We start from the raw sequence: 17,497 nt of genomic DNA on the forward strand, positions 1-17,497 counted from the left end.
ATCGTTTCAGACTTATAGTGGTCTAACTCAACTAATGTAATTTTTATGATGTAATTTTCCGTAATAAGTGCTATAATTCAAAGTGGCGGAAATATGTTGTTTATTTACTTTAGTTATCAGAATGGAGGCGTGTCGGCAGCGGTTCAGCTCGTCACGATTTGCATACACTTACGTCGTGCGTTTGCGTTGGCTAATGTATGCTAAACTGTATACATACAGCCGGAATAATACAGACTGTTAATCTACAAATGCATACAAAGTCGCTTGCTGTAGGTAATTAGGCATGGGTGGATCAACTACTATTTCTTGTTGTTATTTTGTCCCGTCAGCCGCGAGGACTACCAGGACACCAAACAGAAGAATGTTTTGACGTCCTGACATTTTGATGTGTTAACCGGACTAATCCCAATAAGGCCTAATTTACCCTCTGAGTTGGAAGGTCAGATGGCAGTCGCTTTCGTAAATACTAGTGCCTATATCAAATCATGGTATTAGTTGTCAAGCGGACCCCAGGCTCGATGAGCCGTGGCGAAATGCCGGGATAACGCGAGGAAGAAGGGGGGGGGGGGTTTAACGTCCTGATATGGTTAGATGGTGCCCTTATTGAAAGAGCTTAAAATTACCAGTAAAATGCATATTTTATGAAATTTTAAATACCATAAAACGGAGGTTTTTAAGAGAAGACAGGAGAACGTAACCATGGCAATAAGTGAGAGAAAAAGTAGTTCACCCTAATCATTCACAACTGGGCGTATTTTTTTTGTCGTGGAAGACACTTTCACTTAGTAATGATTTCCGATATCTCTCTCAGTAAGAGGAAAGCAAAATCAGTGGATGGTCACGGATGAAAGGCACCCAGATTATTCATAATCACGAAAATGATATTTATTATTCTGGAATTAGTCCCAGGAAAGAAGGTTTGAACTTTGAAAGTTGTAGAGGAGTGCGACCAACAAATTCTACATTTAATAAACGCAGTCGTGACTAAAATATTAATAAATAGGATATAATTGAACAATTATTATTAGTGCAGTCACCTGTTGCTCTTCGAAGGCCGCAAAAATATGTGACACGATCTTATAGCTCTACAAATATTATTGCGGCGTTCTTTGTGTAACATATTATTGCAAGTTGTACAATGATTGACGGTCTTAATTATTAACGGATCTCTGACACAGCGCTGAAATGCTAACGCTACAGTGACTTCAGTCATAAAGCATAGAGGGTACCGAGCGAGCGTAAGCGTAACGAGATGGATTAGGGTTGTCGCACATTATCGCGGGTCCGACTAAACCCCACATAATTACCACATAAGGTAAACATAAACATACTAGTGCTCTAATATGTTTATACTAGTGAACTAAGTAATGAATGTACAGTGTATTGTAATCGCCATTCGATAAATAAATAAATGGACTACTCCCTCGTGTCGCATCTAATTGACTACTTAATTTTAAAGATTATGTACTAAGACAGAGAAAATCAGTTCAACGTTTAGGTACTTTATTTCGATGTCCGTGTGAAAAACTTACGCAAAAAGCGCTTTAAAACTTGACTAAGACTATAATTTTAATTATATTCAATTATATTCATTTAATTCAATTATAGTCGCAGTACCTATTCTATTTCAAGGGAGCCACGCCGTTTTGTCGCCAAAATAGTGTTTAGTTTCAAGTTTATGAAATTTATATGTAAATAAATAAATAAATAAATATTATAGGACATATTTACACAAATTGACTAAGCCCCAAGGTAAGGTAAGGTATGTATGTGTAAGGTAAGGTAAGGTAGGTATGTATGTAAGGTAAGTGTGTATGTTTGTAAGTTAAGTATGTACTTATTTATGGGCTTTCGTTGTCTGATAATAAACGATTTTTGATTTGAAATCGCGTGTGGCAACCCTTAGCCAGGCTGAAAATTGATTAAAACATGAACTCGCGTACGCCTATAAAAACGAAATTGGCTGTTTGTAGCTATATATGACGGCGTCATGCTAAAACGTTCTACGCGTGTATCGGTACGATAAGTTTGGACACGTGTAGAGAAAGTGATATGAAATTGTGCTTGAGATTTCTCTTCATTTCACGGCTGTATTGAAAAATCGAGATAAATGTCTAGGTAATTTCGTTTCAGGTATAATGCGTATGTACTAAAGCAGTTTAGTTTGTATTTTAGTTGAGGTATTTGAGAATCTTCGAATTTCTTTTTAATATGTAAAAAAAAGGCCCTAGACATAAACGTTCAAATACAACATCTTGGTGCTGACACTTTTCTCCGTGAGAATACATGGTTAGCACATTAAGATCCCCTAAAGCCTATACAAACAACCGTTGCAATTCAGCCCAACGGCTCAATAATCCCAGTCTTATTTAAACAAAGCTATCTTGACTTAAATTCCGAAAGGACCGGACCCTCGAAAGGGTTTCTAGGTCCTTCCATTTATTTCAAACCCTTAACCTTATCTGATGATGGCTGCGCAACATCCTTATCTGATAACAACACAGACCTATCTATATCCAACGTAGTATGGCGTGTACGAACGTGTTACACAAAGCATAAGGTTTATTTTTGAATGTTCTTTTAAATTATGATACGAGTTTTTGTTGTTTGTCTGTGGAGTGAAGCTGCATGCTGTTTTGTTGAGAACGGTCACAGTGTAGGTACGTCGTTCTTAGGATTTAAGATCTCGTATAATTTTATTTGGTTCGTTTCGGACTAAAATGTTGCTACAACAAATTCAAATTTATGTGATAAGATTGGAATTAATTTAATTTTTTCGCTTTGTACTACAGAAATTTAATGTACGGAATTTACCTGTTAATTCTAACCTGGCATATTTTTTTATACAGATTTCGCTACGAGAGTCTGTCTGATCTAATTTTGTACCGGCTTGAACAGAGAAAGTGATGGAGTGTCATTACAATTATCATATATTCATAGAAATTTGACACACTTTGTCATTGCAAATAATGCCATGCAAAGTTAGCTTGGTTCGACTTTATCAATGAATTTTTGGACATCTTGATGCTGGTAATAAGTGTAATAACGTAGGTACTTCCGAGTAAGTTGGATTACAAGCGTATTTTTTCTTAAACAATTATACCACATAGCTCTGCGACTTTTTTTCCATATGACACTCGTAACAAGATACCTCTGTCACAAAAAACTAAACAGGTAAATTATACCGCGTTACGTTGACGGATTATTTCATTAAGTCCCTGTGAAGTTTCTTTATTGCATTAATAATGTGCCTCTTTGTCCCTTGCCACTGTCTTCTGACTGCTACTATTATTAAAATTTACAGACAGTACCATTGACGAATAAGTTCACATTCGATATAAATTTATGTCGTAAAATTTTTACGTCTACCTATATTTTATCTAAGTAAAAGTAGGTACAGATTAGTTAAGGTAGGTACTTTAATAATAATCGTAAAATAATATACAATATGTCACATTATCCGAAAAATATTTTTTTTTTTAAACCAAAGGTAATATCAGTCGTCAATCCGAAACGTCATACCTACGTATTTTTTAGGAGATAACCTATATTTAATTAAACAAAACGATTATTAAAACAGTCACTCACGTTTTCTGGCTTAAAACGTGAGTGATCCGTTTTAATATACAATACATGGTCAGTTCAAGTCACTGTAATATATAACTATACCTACTCGTACTATTGGGCTTTGAGTCACTGAGTCACAATCAAGTACCGTATCCAGTTACCATATGTTCTTGTGAATAAACGTTCATTCATTCATTCATTCATTCAGTATTTTATATTACCAATTTGAAGTCATCCTGTTTACTCCTATTTTGAGAATACTAGTTTATTTTTATGGTTATAGATTATTTTTATAGGACCGAATGAGATAAAGTAGTCCCAAATTCTTTTCGTTGACAAATATTTGTGTTTTCGTATCGAGAAGTATCCTTATATGCGGATTTTATGGCAGATATTTTTCTAGGGCGTTCATGTTTTTCCAATCCGATGACACCGACGTTTTTATATCAGGAAAATATGGGAAGATATGATATGAAGTCAGTGTTATATCAACACAGACAGGAAGGATATCATAAGTATAAAAACAAAAAATACTGATGGTGATTCAATTGAATATTGTCTTTTTAGGGTTCCGTACCCAAAGGGTAAAACGGGACCCTATTACTAAGACTTCGCTGTCCGTCCGTCCGTCCGTATGTCTGTCACCAGGCTTTATCTCACGAACCGTGATAGCTTAGACAGTTGAAATTTTCACAGATGATGTATTTCTGTTGCCGCTATAACAACAAATACTAAAAACAGAATAAAATAAAGATTTAAGTGGGGTTCCCATACAGCAAACGTGATTTTTGACCAAAGTTAAGCAACGTCGGGCGTGGTAAGTACTTGGATGGGTGACCGTTTTGTTTTTGCATTTTATTCCGTTTTTTTTTTTGCTTTATGGTACGGAACCCTTCGTGCGCGAGTCCGACTCGCACTTGCCCGGTTTTTTCCTACCGTCATTAAAAAGTCGCCAATCTGTCAAACTCTGTATGTTGTTGGCAGAAAAATGTTGAAAATTCGTTTGTTACTGGTATTAAAGCATCTGCAAGGCAGGCTCAGCTTGCCATCATGGCCGCATGGACCCTGGAATACCGGCCAGGTGCGAGTCGGCCTCGCGCATAAAGGGTTCCGTACCACCTACGCAAAGAAATTCACATAATACATATATGTGAAAATTTCAACTATCACGGTTCATGAGATATAATGGTTTTGACCCTTTGGATACGGAACCCTAAAAACGAGGGGTTTTCGTCAGACAAGGCACATATTTTCCGCAACAAACAAGATATTTAAATTCTCAAAATATTTTTTAAGCGTATTCTTTTATTATAGATAGTAACTTTATATCTCTCGCATCTCGCCGCAGCGTAACCATTACAGCATTTCTACAAGTCTGCCTCGGCAAAGGAATTAATTTAAAATTCCAGCAGCGGCTTCACACTACAGTCTACATCTGTCTAGATCCAGCTCATATAAACGGCGGTCACGTTTTAAAGAAATAACTTGAGAGTCGAACGAAACGGAGAATACAGGAGTGTTATTCGAATCACTTAAAAATACTCAAATGCTTTGGTGACCAGTATAATGGTAACATTCCATTTCTAACCGCAGCTGCATTACTAGTACTGAACGCGTCGCTGTTACTGTCAATTTCCATAGTAAAATGAACAGTAATGCAGCTGTCGTTGGAAATGGACTGTCACCTTAAGGGTAACGTTCCATTTCTGACCGCAGCTGCACTACTAGTACGAAAGCGTCGGTGTTATTGTCAATTTCCATAGTAAAATGAATGGTAGTGCAGCTGTCGTTGGAAATGGACGGCCACTTTAAGACGTTTTCACATTGTCCAATGATCCTATATCGGTATTGGGAGAAAAACAGCTGTTAGAAAATGCTCTATGGCATCAAGTCCATTTGAAAAACAAAGAATAATTAAGTGTATAAAGGCAATTTTACCATTTCTTTATTTGATATTTGATATTTATTGAAATCAAATTTTACAGCATTACAGCTAACACCAATGAGCTGTAAAATCAAGTAGTAAAATTAAGTACCTAAGTAATAATAAAGCGATTAATAAGCTTAATTTATGTCAGGCTCGGGAGTTAGGTACTTTTAGTTACGGTTCTAAGCAAGAAAACTCAAAAAAATCTAAAATAAATTCTGCATGGCATTTGTAACGACAACATGTGGGAATGTCATCATAAATGTAAAATGTCCATGAAAATATGACGTACATAATCGTTAAGTCTGTCAGAGTTAGCTTAATAGACGGACTATGACAACATTTTAAAAATGCCAACCCGTTTGAGAATTCGTCTCGTCTAGTACGGATAGTAATAGGAATACCGGGCCCGGACTGAAATACGGATGGCGGTAAATATAAAGCGATCAAGTAGAATTTACGACTACACCGGGAGTTAATAATTGAATTAGGCACCTTGTTTGGCAGAGAACGGTAATCCGGCTTATAAAGTTTAAGCTTTCGCTACTAAAGGACAGCTCGGACGGAGCAAGAGATATTTTATGCTCTTTTAAGAATCTTCTGAAAGACTATTACTTATGCGTCTCAGGGCGGTTAGTAAAGATAAAACTGAAATAGATGTCATACTGGAGGAAGCGAGGGGAAGCCTTTGCCCAGCAGTAAGACACTTAACCAGGCTAACAGAAGAAAAAGATGTCATACTAAAGAAAAAGTGACCAAGCCCACAGAATAAATTTAGTACTAGGTACAGAAGACTCACTCTCTAACAAAACGCGTCTGCCATGATCAGCACAGATGGCCGCTAGGTGGCGACAGCGCCACGCGCGGCTTATGGCAAACCCCAAAATTGGGGTCGAACGGATGGACTTTTAGCTACCTGTAGCAAAGCGACGAAATCGCGGAGTGAGCCACGCCTGCCAAACCTTCCAAGCCAAAGTTTACAGTACATACGGTGCTACTTAACCGCCCTAGGGCGGGATTAAGGACAATTCGTGCCTATGTCAAAAATTTCAAGGGCCAAATGTACTGTAAAACGTTGTACAATACACATGCGAAAGGTTAATTCGCAACTCGTGTCGATTTAAAACACTCCCTTCGGTCGTGTTCCGATTTATCGGCACTCATTGCGAATTTCCTTTTCGCACGTGCATTGTTCTAACGTAACGCACTATTATTTGTTCATTGAATATCATAAATCTACGTAAAACGCTTTTCTCTCGACCTTTATTCAGAAATAGAGTTCTATTTTAAACGATTATTAATAGAGAAAATGTTTCCAAATACTAAACTCGTTTTCTCCAAGGACACAACTAATTTCTCTAAATCATTTTCTAGACTCCGCACGCCCACGCGGCGCTGAATATAGTTTAGTGGTGTAAAAACGTCTTGCACGTGACCTTAGGGATGTCCCCACTGGGCTGTAACCGCGAATATTACGTTCGTTAGCCTCTTTGCTTCTCTATCACTCAAGTATGCAAGAGCGATAGAGAGACGGAAAACGAAATTTTGATGTTCGGGACTCCCAGTCCCTGGCGATTAACTTTGAGATGTACCACTAATAAATGTTGAGTATTAAGTTATGGCAATTTACGTAGTTTCAGTGAAATTAATGTGTGCTTTATGACGACTTTCACAACATCACGTGTGGGTAATATGTGCTTCATTATATGTAACTAAAGTATTACTGTTTGGTTTTTACGACAATTTAACATCATTAGGCGTTGGAATATACATACCTATGTGGGTATAGTGGGCGTGGGTAGATAGTCCATTTGTTGAAGTGTCTAACGATACATTTTTTGACACGTGTAACATATAGGCTGACATTGTTCAACAATTTAGAAAACGAAGGATTTTTTCTTTAAATAAACATAATCAGGTTCAATTTTATTAATGTTTGTTTTATCAATACGATAAAATAAGCCAACTCATCACTTTTATGAAAAGTTGTTATCACGGCGGTAGCCATTACTCACAAAACAAAGTCAAAAATCGCTTTTAAAACTTCAATAGAATAGAAAGTACCTAATAAAAGTTAGTCTTTTATAGAGCTCGTAACTTCATGTCTTGACCAAAACACTGCGCTCGTACTAACCGTAAGTTTGCAAGAAGTGCTAAAGTTATTACATCTTAAACCTCTCGTGATATTTGCTGTTCCATCTGCGAGAGGGAGAAAGTAATACAAGTCATGTAGATATTCACCATCTCGCTCCAGCAGATAGCTCCTACCGCTCTGCGATGTGATTTGTGATATTGCACTAAGTGGTATAAAGAGATCATGCTGCTGCCTATATGAAAATTATGTTACTATTGGAACCAAACTTTGAGAACGTATTTATACAAAGCGAGATAGTTCAATTTTACGCTATGTTATTCCGGTCAAAAGTGTGCCAGTTGACATCTTCTAAGCAACGAGACAAGATTTTTTTTCTAACATGCGCAGTAATATCGTCATAACGTTCGTGACAGGGAAACTTCGTGATTGACGCGCTTAGTGATACCGGTAATTAAAGTAACATTGTCGGCTTAGGCCTGCAAATGAAATGAAATGAAATGAAATGAAATGAAATGAAGGCGTAATTAGAGTGACAGAGAAAAATTCCCGCAATTTGCGAACCTCGATTTTCGCGGCTATAACCCAGTAGCACGTCAGCGTCACGTGCCGCTTAAAGTGACATTCCATTTCCAACTGCAGCTGCAATACTGTTCATTTTACTATGGAAACGCGTCGCTGTCATTGTCAATTTCCATAGTAAAATGAACAGTATTGCAGCTGCAGTTGGAAATGGAATGTCACTCTTAGGGTAACATTCCATTTCCAACGACAGCTGCACTACTGTCAATTTTACTATGAAAATTGACAATGACAGCGACGCGCTCAGTACCGGTAGTGCAGCTGCGGTTAAAAATGGAATGTTACCATTACGCTGAACCTCTATATTATTATAGGTCGGTATTTTTAGTTCGTATGTAGAGTTTATTTTCTCTAATTTGTTATTATTGCTGGCTTATTTAAGATCCTCTGCTGGGCACATTTATATTACAATTTTAATAAAATTATATTACAGACATTTAAATTCATGCAACACATATACATACATTAACAAATATAAATATTTCGACGCTTTTATATTTTAAAACACGCGTATGACCATCAGTTCGAGGCCGAGCTAATTTTACGTGAAAAGTTCGGCCAACATTTGTTTTTGTCGATATTCCTGACGATTCGGGTCAATGAACTATTGTCGCGTTAAACCAAAATAACTCCAACAATATACAGGGCGTCCCACGGCTATGCCACATGGAGGGAAAGTACCCTAAATATTGTAGATGGAACATTTTACTGAAAGAAGACATTATTTTAATTTAAAAAACAATTTAAACTGCATTCATAGATTTTTAAATAATTACATGGTTGAACCGGGAATCGAACCCGCCGCATGAGAAAAAAAATCATCCTGTAGCTTTATCATACCGATCGAAAGGCTTGATCATAAGGATTATTTTTTGCTAAATAACATAGTGTCGGAAATAAAAGGAAGCCCATGAATTTTAACATTTTTAATTCAAAATTAATCAATTTAATTTATCAAATCCTCAAAATGTAGTCTCATTCTGTTGAATACAAAGCCGCACTCTTTTGATTATTTCGCTAAATTTCACATCAAAAGTTAAAATTCATGGTCTTCCTTTTGTTTCTGACACTATGTTCTTTAGCAAAAAATAATCCTTATGATCAAGCCTTTCGATCGGTATGATAAAGCTACAGGTGATTTTTTTTCTCGTGCGGCGGGTTCGATTCCCGGTTCAACCTTGTAATTATTTAAAAATCTATGAATGCAGTTTAAATTGTTTTTTAAATTAAAATAATGTCTTCTTTCAGTAAAATGTTCCATCTACAATATTTAGGGTACTTTCCCTCCATGTGGCATAGCCGTGGGACGCCCTGTATACCTATTGAGAAAATATTTGTAAAGACGTCTACTTAATTTTTAGAAATACTTATATGACAGCAGTAATTGCAATAGTATAACAAAATTTTACTCGTAATAATCATATTTCATTCATAATATTCTTACCGCATTAGTTAAATAGGTACCGATTTTATCGAATGTATGTCACCTAAAAATATCAACGCAACACAAGAATGGACAATATCGTCAGGTGACAAGCAAAAGTCACTAATTACTAAAAAAAATTAAACAAAAATCGACCTTATTCTAGTACTAATATGGTTCACTATGACTATGAACTTATGGTGGTACTTAGTGACCTTTGCTTGTCACCCGACGATATTTCCGTCTTCATAGCTCATCGATCGATATTATTAACGGAATACTGTTTTACCGCGGTCTTCCTATGAAACGACCCAACTAATCACTATTTAAATATTAGATTCGCAAATCGCCTAGATACTCTTCCTAGTAGTCAGGTTCAATTTCATCGATTCGACACGATTACGATTTTATCGATTGCTTCGTACACGTAACAAAAGAAACGGTTGAAAAAAGTTACTTTTGTTTTCTTTGACTGCGTCTTCAATTGAATCATTTGTTCTTTTGTTTGTATTTTCCGACTTGCAAAATTTACATAAATAATTGTAAGTAATCTCGAAATCGATAAATTTCTTATTTATTGCTGAATATCTAAAGTTTCTTGAAAGTTGTATGTGCTGTGTTTGACCGTTCAACTCACGTGCTTGACAATTTATATGATACCAAAACTAATGTTCTATACTTTGCTTTTTAACTTAAAAAACAACTTTTTAACCAGTATTTTTCTTTGTCCACAGTGCCCGCAAAATGCATATTGAAGTGCAAGTTGCCCTCAACTTTGTCATATCTTACCTATACAACAAGCTGCCCCGGCGGCGGGTGAACATCTTCGGCGAAGAGCTTGAAAAGGCGCTGAAGGACAAGTTCCGGGGTCACTGGTACCCCGACCGGCCCTGCAGAGGGTCCGCGTTCCGGTGCCTGAAGACCGGGGGTCCGCTGGACCCTGTCTTGGAGCGCGCGGCGCGGGAGTCAGGGGTCCCTGTGAGGGATGTGCTGGAGCACTTGCCGAGGGATCTGGCTGTCTGGGTTGACCCAGGTATTTTTTTTTCTTACTACTAGAGCCGCCTGATGGTTTAGTAACTACAACTACGGTGACTGCTTACCATCAGGCGGGCCGTATGCTTGTTTGCAATCGACGTGGTATAAAAAACTGATTTTTTCGAATTACGAAGCAATATTGCACCGTATTTGACCACAAATAAGATAACGAATGTTTACCTACCGTTACCAAGCACTATACAAACATTAAGGTCAGAGTAACTAGCATATTCGCGTGAATTTCCGACAGATATGTGCATTCGTCCATAAAAAGTACGTAGAGTTTCGTATCTTCACCTGGGTTTTGACACTTTTCCCAAAAAATCTCTCAAATTTGAAAGCATTTTAATCCGTTAAGGCGAAAAAACGTTTTTTAGTATTCCTAACTATCAGTATACACCGGTAAAACTTTGAATTTCATTGGTTAAGTTGGTAATAACAGTTTGAAGTTGTTTTCATACATTTTCTATAATGAAGCTAGGGCTGCCAAAAATTAACCAACATCCCAAATAAAGGGGAGTAATGGTTTACAAGTTAAAAAAATAATTACTTTAACAAAAAATTTTAATTGTTGCAAAATTGTTGTTATTATCGTAATCGACATCAAATTAACCTTATTTACACAAAGTGAGACATAAAAATACCTATTTGGTACCTATTCAAATCGGTAAGAGTAGAAATTAACATTTGCATATAGCATAAACTAAAATAACCAAACAAAGAAAATATTTAAATTTGGGAACAAGTAATGTCATCCACCAATGAAAGTGGTACAAAAAATTTGTCAACCCTAGGGGTAGGCGAAATTTGGCAACAAGATGGACGCAAAGTACCCTCACCAATGTTTTATCCAATTGTGACTTCTAAACGTAAGCTAGCCATTAAATAATAGTTTCATATGAAAAAGAAATAGTTATAGGATATAATCATGTAAAAAGTTTACCATTACCGGGTCCGTATCACCGTTTAAAACTGAAGTTAAAACACTGGTTTAAAAAAACGTGTGGTCGGCGTCGCGAAAAAACCTCACTAAAGGACAACTGTGTGAAGTTAGCCGCAGAATGTTCGAAGAATCTTGACACCCGTAAAAAATACTTTGTATTTAGCAGTTTTATGTAAGGCTTACATTAGAAACATTTTGTTAATGGCAACTTATGTCAAACTAGGCGAAAATAGGTAGCGCAGGCAAAGATACGAAACTCTACGGTAGTAAAACATTAATAATTACTGTCTACCTAACAACAACACAACAATACTTAATAATTAATCCCGTATGGAATAACACTCTTTACGGACAAAAGCCCTTATGAAACTTGAGTTATTTACTTAAATTAGGTCAGATTTTGACCTAATTTCAAACCTTGAAAACCTGACTTTAATGTTTGTAGAGATATACGGAATTGTAAATTGTTGGCTACAGTACTGCTTTGTTTCTGTTACCATATGAATGCGTGCCAATTTTATAAGTGGGTTGTGAATTTTGAGTAGGTACCTAAATTGCGAAGATTTACCTAGGTGTTTCTTTAAGTAAGACTACAGAAAAACCATACGATTTAAATATTTTAGTAGCATTTAGGGTTTCATCTTATTGAGCAGAGCGATATAGGTGCTTCGTTTTTTTTAGCATTAGGTATAAGGTAAACAATCTTGATGTGTCTTTTAATTGAAAAACACATTTTAAAAATAAGTTACGGCAAATATGTAACAATTACGAATCTAATACGATCATTATATTCTTCTGCTACAGTTACTGAAAAGCGTTTATCAATTAAAAGATATGTTAAGATCGCTTACCTTCTTTCAAGTTCTTTCTAATGCTAAAAAAAAAGTGGCTGTGTATGTCACACGGACAGACAGACAGACAGACAGACAGACAGACATGACGAATCCATAAGGGTTCCGTTTTTTGCCATTTGGCTACGGAACCCCGAAAACAAACTATAATAAATAAATGCTTTACTGACATAACCTTGCCTGTCGACAAATCCAGACTAAACTAGATTAGATCTTCCATCACGAGAGTTGACATCATAATCTATCTCCGTAATATTGTTAACGAACTTTAGGTACCTAGTGTTTCATAATCACTGAAAATAGTGTTTGCATGAGCTAATAAGCGTTACATTATTACCAACTTTAGCTGCTAAATGCCAATGACATTGATGTATCGACTGTTTTTTAGAATCGAAAGGTTGAAAACTAAATAAGGCAGAGTTAGCACAGTTCAATAGCAGTTTTGTTTGTTTGTTTATTACATAATCGAGGCCGACGGACGTAACAAGTTATTATTTGACCCCTACCGGTTGAAACTAGACTCGGCTAGATGGATTGAAGATCTAAATTGCTGTTTCTTTTGATTGTTGTGCTCTCAAGCTCGAAGCGGTTTTGTAGTAGACTGGTTTTTACCGTAATTTCTTATGATTATACCTACCGATGATTCTCAATTGTATCTATTAGATTACTCTTAGACTGCACAAACATCTGCTGCGATTTAGATATGTAATACCATAAAGGCTTATTTTACGAGTACATGAAGTGTGCTTCGATGCGGGTGTCTTTGCAAGGCACAGAACTCATATAAAATAGGATAGTAGAGTTATCCTAAGCTAACTTTGCTTCAACTAGAACAGAACAAAGTGAAGGAGCGTCTTTATAAACGTCATATTTGCGTAAAAATTTTGACTACGTTGCCACACTTTGCCACACCATGCAGATTAGCTTAGTCCGACTCTATTTCTCTATAAAATTTTGTGTTTACTTATCCGTTGTTAATTTGACCCTCGCCTCCTGAGTCCCCATTGTCATTATTGCAGTTTTGAAATTGTAATCTTCTGTTATTCCATTTTAGTTCAAAATTCGATTTGGATTAATTCCTTTATAAAGGCCTCAGGGACTCAGGAGGCTAGAGCAGAAAGAACCCTTAGAACTCATAATTGTTTTCCTCGTTTCAGGAGAAGTGTCGTACCGCATCGGAGAGAAGGGAGCTGTGAAGGTGCTATTCAGCAGCGACGAGAGAGCGGCCGATGAGCGGACCGACCGGGAGGTGAGCATTCATTGTTTTTCACTTTTCAAGCCGGCTGTACACACGGCTGTAACACGGCTGTGCGTGTGGTGTGCTCTCCGAGAGTCTCGTCAAAAAACCGACCCAATCGTAGAAGGGGGAAACAAGACGAGTAAAAGATAGACGAGAAGGGATCGGGGTCTCCCGACGAGTGTGCACAGCCGGCATCATGCTTTGCAAAGTATATCTTTGTGGTGGGAGTAGGCCAACATACCTCGCATCTAAAGATGCTATCCCATTTACCTTTGACTACACTATCCACCTTGGCAGGCGTAATAGGTAGACACCATGATTGGATGCTAAAGTCTCTGGTAAAACGATTCATTTTATGTCTCGTTACACTGTCCACCTTCTATTCATGCCTGTCTTATCTTATCACATTTATCAAACGAGTCGCGAGATTTGAAGATCTGGCGAGGCATTTTGGCACGTGTAGAATCAAGCGGCATTGTAAATCATATAGCTTTAATTGCGTAATCTGTATACGTATGTCCTTCAAATCTTATGAGGTTATCGCGTCTTAATGTCTTTAGTTACGCTTGGGTAAAATTCCCGCTCGCCACTCGTGACAAAGACGCCAATTGACATTGAGAAAATGAACCCGATGTTGAGCCAAAGCCAAGGCAATGTCACAGCGCTGACTCGGAGCCAAGTAATCTTGAAGCTACAACTCGATGTTTGTCGGTTACAGGTGACCCGGGCGTTCAACCCCGAGGCGCAGTGCTTCCGGCCCGTGGAGCCCGCGGCGGCGCCGTCGCCCCCCGCGCCCGCCGCCTTCTCCCCCGCGCCGCCCTTCCGCGCGCAGCCCCTGACCTTCACCACCGCCACCTTCGCGCAGACCAAGTTCGGCAGCACCAAGCTGAAGACGAGCAGCAAGCGCGCCAACCGCATGTCGCCCACCGAGTTCAGCAACTACATCAAGCAACGCGCGGTGCAGCAGCAGCTGGCGGCGCGTGCGCTGTCGCCGGCGGCCGACCCGGCCGCGTACTTCGTGGGGCGGCGCGAGGGGCCGCCCGCGGGCGCGCCGCCGTACCCGCCGGCGCCGGCGCACCTGCTGCTCGCCAACTGAGCCGCGCACGCGCGCTAGCCGCCTCGCGCGACCCGCTCATAGAGTCTTTACTTTTTTACGAGAGAGACGCGCGCCGCGAATCGCGATTTATTTTTTTATTTTCCGCGGGGGCGCCCCGCGCCGCCCGCCGCTTGTGATATCCGTACGATTTTCCATAACTTTTTGTATTCTCGTTCGTTACGTCGATGTGTAAATTTATCGATAGGAGCAATAATCGGCCGCGCGACTCGCCGGCGATTTATTTTCGTAATATTTAAAGCCGAGTCACGTTTTTGATGTCTTCGTTCGATATCGATATATTAGTAGGGTAAGGGAACGAGAGGCCGGATGGCCGCGTGCGCTTACGACGTACCTTCTATAGAGCGAGCCTGTATACATACGTCCTCCGATCTAAGAAATACTGATATTTAAATATGTATACATAATATATATTCGTACGCGATATTCGTCTAATTTTTCACGTGGAAACGAAAGGCCAATAGAGAAATTACGTATTTTTAATATTGAAATTGATAATTCATACTAACTATATAAAGTACCTACTAACTGGTATGTATGTACTCGTATCGTATCGTATCGTATGTAATAAATGTTGCATATCCGGTCGGACGCGGTCGGACGGCGCGGCGGGCCGCCCGAAGGCGTCGGAGATCTCACCTAGTGTAATCATCACTCGTACGATTATTTATAACCTTATAATATTATTACAATATACATAATATATTATAGGTATAGTTACGTTTCAATCTAACAGTATTTTTTTAAGAAGATATTAGTCCTCGAGTACATTACCGGCCGACCGCGCGTCGGCCTTAGTCTGTATGGTACCTGTAATAATATTGTTATAATAAAAGACATTGAGTGTAAATGATAGAAAAGATTTCTCAATTCATAAAATAACGGGTGCATGCAAATTCATGGAAGTAAATACTATGTGTTATTTATCTTTTTTATATTTCACTCGGCGATGTTCAGTTTTTCAGTGGAGGGTGTAGTGGGGTAGTGTAGTGCCGCTTGTCCTTGGGAGTGTCGCCCGCACGGCACGGACCGGCCGGGCCGCGTCGGGGAGTGTCGCCCGCACGGCACGGACCGGCCGGACCGCGTCTGGGAGTGTAGACACGCTTTCTATTCCATGCACAACAATGACAAGTTGTACCTGAATAAGAAAATGTGCAACTATTTTTTTACTATTTTTATATTTTGATTTAGATTAAGTATAGATGTATGATTTCAGTAGGCGTCTACATTTCCTACGATAATTTTAACTTGTACTTGATTGATACCCTATTCATTAAATTATTGGTAGGTACGTTGGGTAAAAGTACTGAGGGCCCTCGATTGAAAAACTGGCCAAAGTGCTACAGTATTTTGTAGATAAAATCTATAATGTAAGTTTAATAATAATAAAACTTAGAGTAATGAGAATTTTTATTAAAGATACTTTTTATTTTTTTTCTTTTGTAAGATATATTAGATGGAAGTGTTAAAGATAATATAAAATTTGCATAATATAGTAAAGCGGCTCTCCATGCCCGTGAATATAATTAGTCAATAATAATTTTTCATATTGTTGTACGACTTTTTAAGTTTATATTAAAATGTTTTGTGCAATCTACTACTGTGTATGAATTTTATTTCCTCGTAACCTACCCGTCAAAAATAAAAACAAATGCAAATGGGTCTGCAGATACAATATGTATAGTCTGTGCGGATGGGTTCATCAGATTCCGAGAATATGAAGAACTCATTTTGAAGTTCACTACTTTTCAGGAAGTACCTATACAAATTATTTCTGAATGTAGGTATTAAACATTTGCTAGAGGCTGGGATTGATAATCGGAGAAATACAATAACTAGTGCTTTAAACTCTCGCGTTTTGTACACATATTTAATTACACAAACGGGTCTACCGAGATATAAATTCATTGTTTTTACCTACCGTGACCACAGCTGGTGCAACTCAGCTGAAACGTCGGAATTAAAGGCAAAAACAATGAAATTATATCTCGGTAGAACCGTTTGTGTAATTAAATAAATATAATAGTGTTTCAGAATGTCTAGGTACTCACTATGAGTAGGTAGTGAGTAGAACTTGGAAGCGCCATCGAGCATTTGACATGCGAGTTAGAGTAGCTAGACGTAAATTCATGTAGTTAGTTATGTGGTCATTATACTCATTACCTCAAGAAAAAAGATTATATCGCGATTCAGGATTTTCATCTCATGGTACAACGCCATCTAGCACGAAATTCACTAACTAAACAATTTCTATTCAAATCTACTGGGGCCATCATCCCAAGAAAAATCTTAATAGCGCGATACAAGATTTCTAATCCTCCGAACAGCGCCATCTAGTAATGAATTTGTGAAATAAACAGGTGAATTGTATTGAGGTCACTGTCGCAAGAAAAATTTTAATAGCGCGATTCAGAATTTCAATTACATAGAACAGCGCCATCTAGCGTGAGATTAGCTAATCTAAACAAATTCTGTTCCAGCCTGAGTTCAATGATCCCACGAAAAATCTTGATAACGCGATTCAGGATTCTTAATCCGTAGAACAGCGGCATCTAGCATGTGATTTGTGAACTAAGTAGAAATTGGTTGAATATGGAGTACACATTGGTACAAATTGGATAGGAGGAATACCACCCTTAGGGTGCGTCTCACTCCCTCATTAAAGCAAAATGTGAGACGCAATACACATTAGACAAAGAAATTGAATAGGTGGAATACACCAT

General features: G+C 38.1%; 1 protein-coding gene across 1 annotated transcript in view; it reads left to right on the forward strand.

Annotated features, from left to right (window-relative positions):
• LOC134665051 (protein Tob1) overlaps window positions 1-16,371 on the forward strand; it is a 71,034-nt gene extending 54,663 nt beyond the window's left edge. The window contains exons 2-4 of the mRNA XM_063521840.1: window positions 10,326-10,624; window positions 13,578-13,669; window positions 14,379-16,371. Coding sequence (XP_063377910.1) covers window positions 10,336-10,624; window positions 13,578-13,669; window positions 14,379-14,756 — 759 coding nt within the window. The 5' untranslated portion in view covers window positions 10,326-10,335 and the 3' untranslated portion in view covers window positions 14,757-16,371. The remainder of the gene's footprint in view (window positions 1-10,325; window positions 10,625-13,577; window positions 13,670-14,378) is intronic.
• The last annotated feature ends 1,126 nt before the right edge of the window (window positions 16,372-17,497 follow it).

Source organism: Cydia fagiglandana, chromosome 6, assembly GCF_963556715.1.
Source record: "Cydia fagiglandana chromosome 6, ilCydFagi1.1, whole genome shotgun sequence".
Taxonomy (NCBI): Eukaryota; Metazoa; Arthropoda; class Insecta; order Lepidoptera; family Tortricidae; genus Cydia; species Cydia fagiglandana.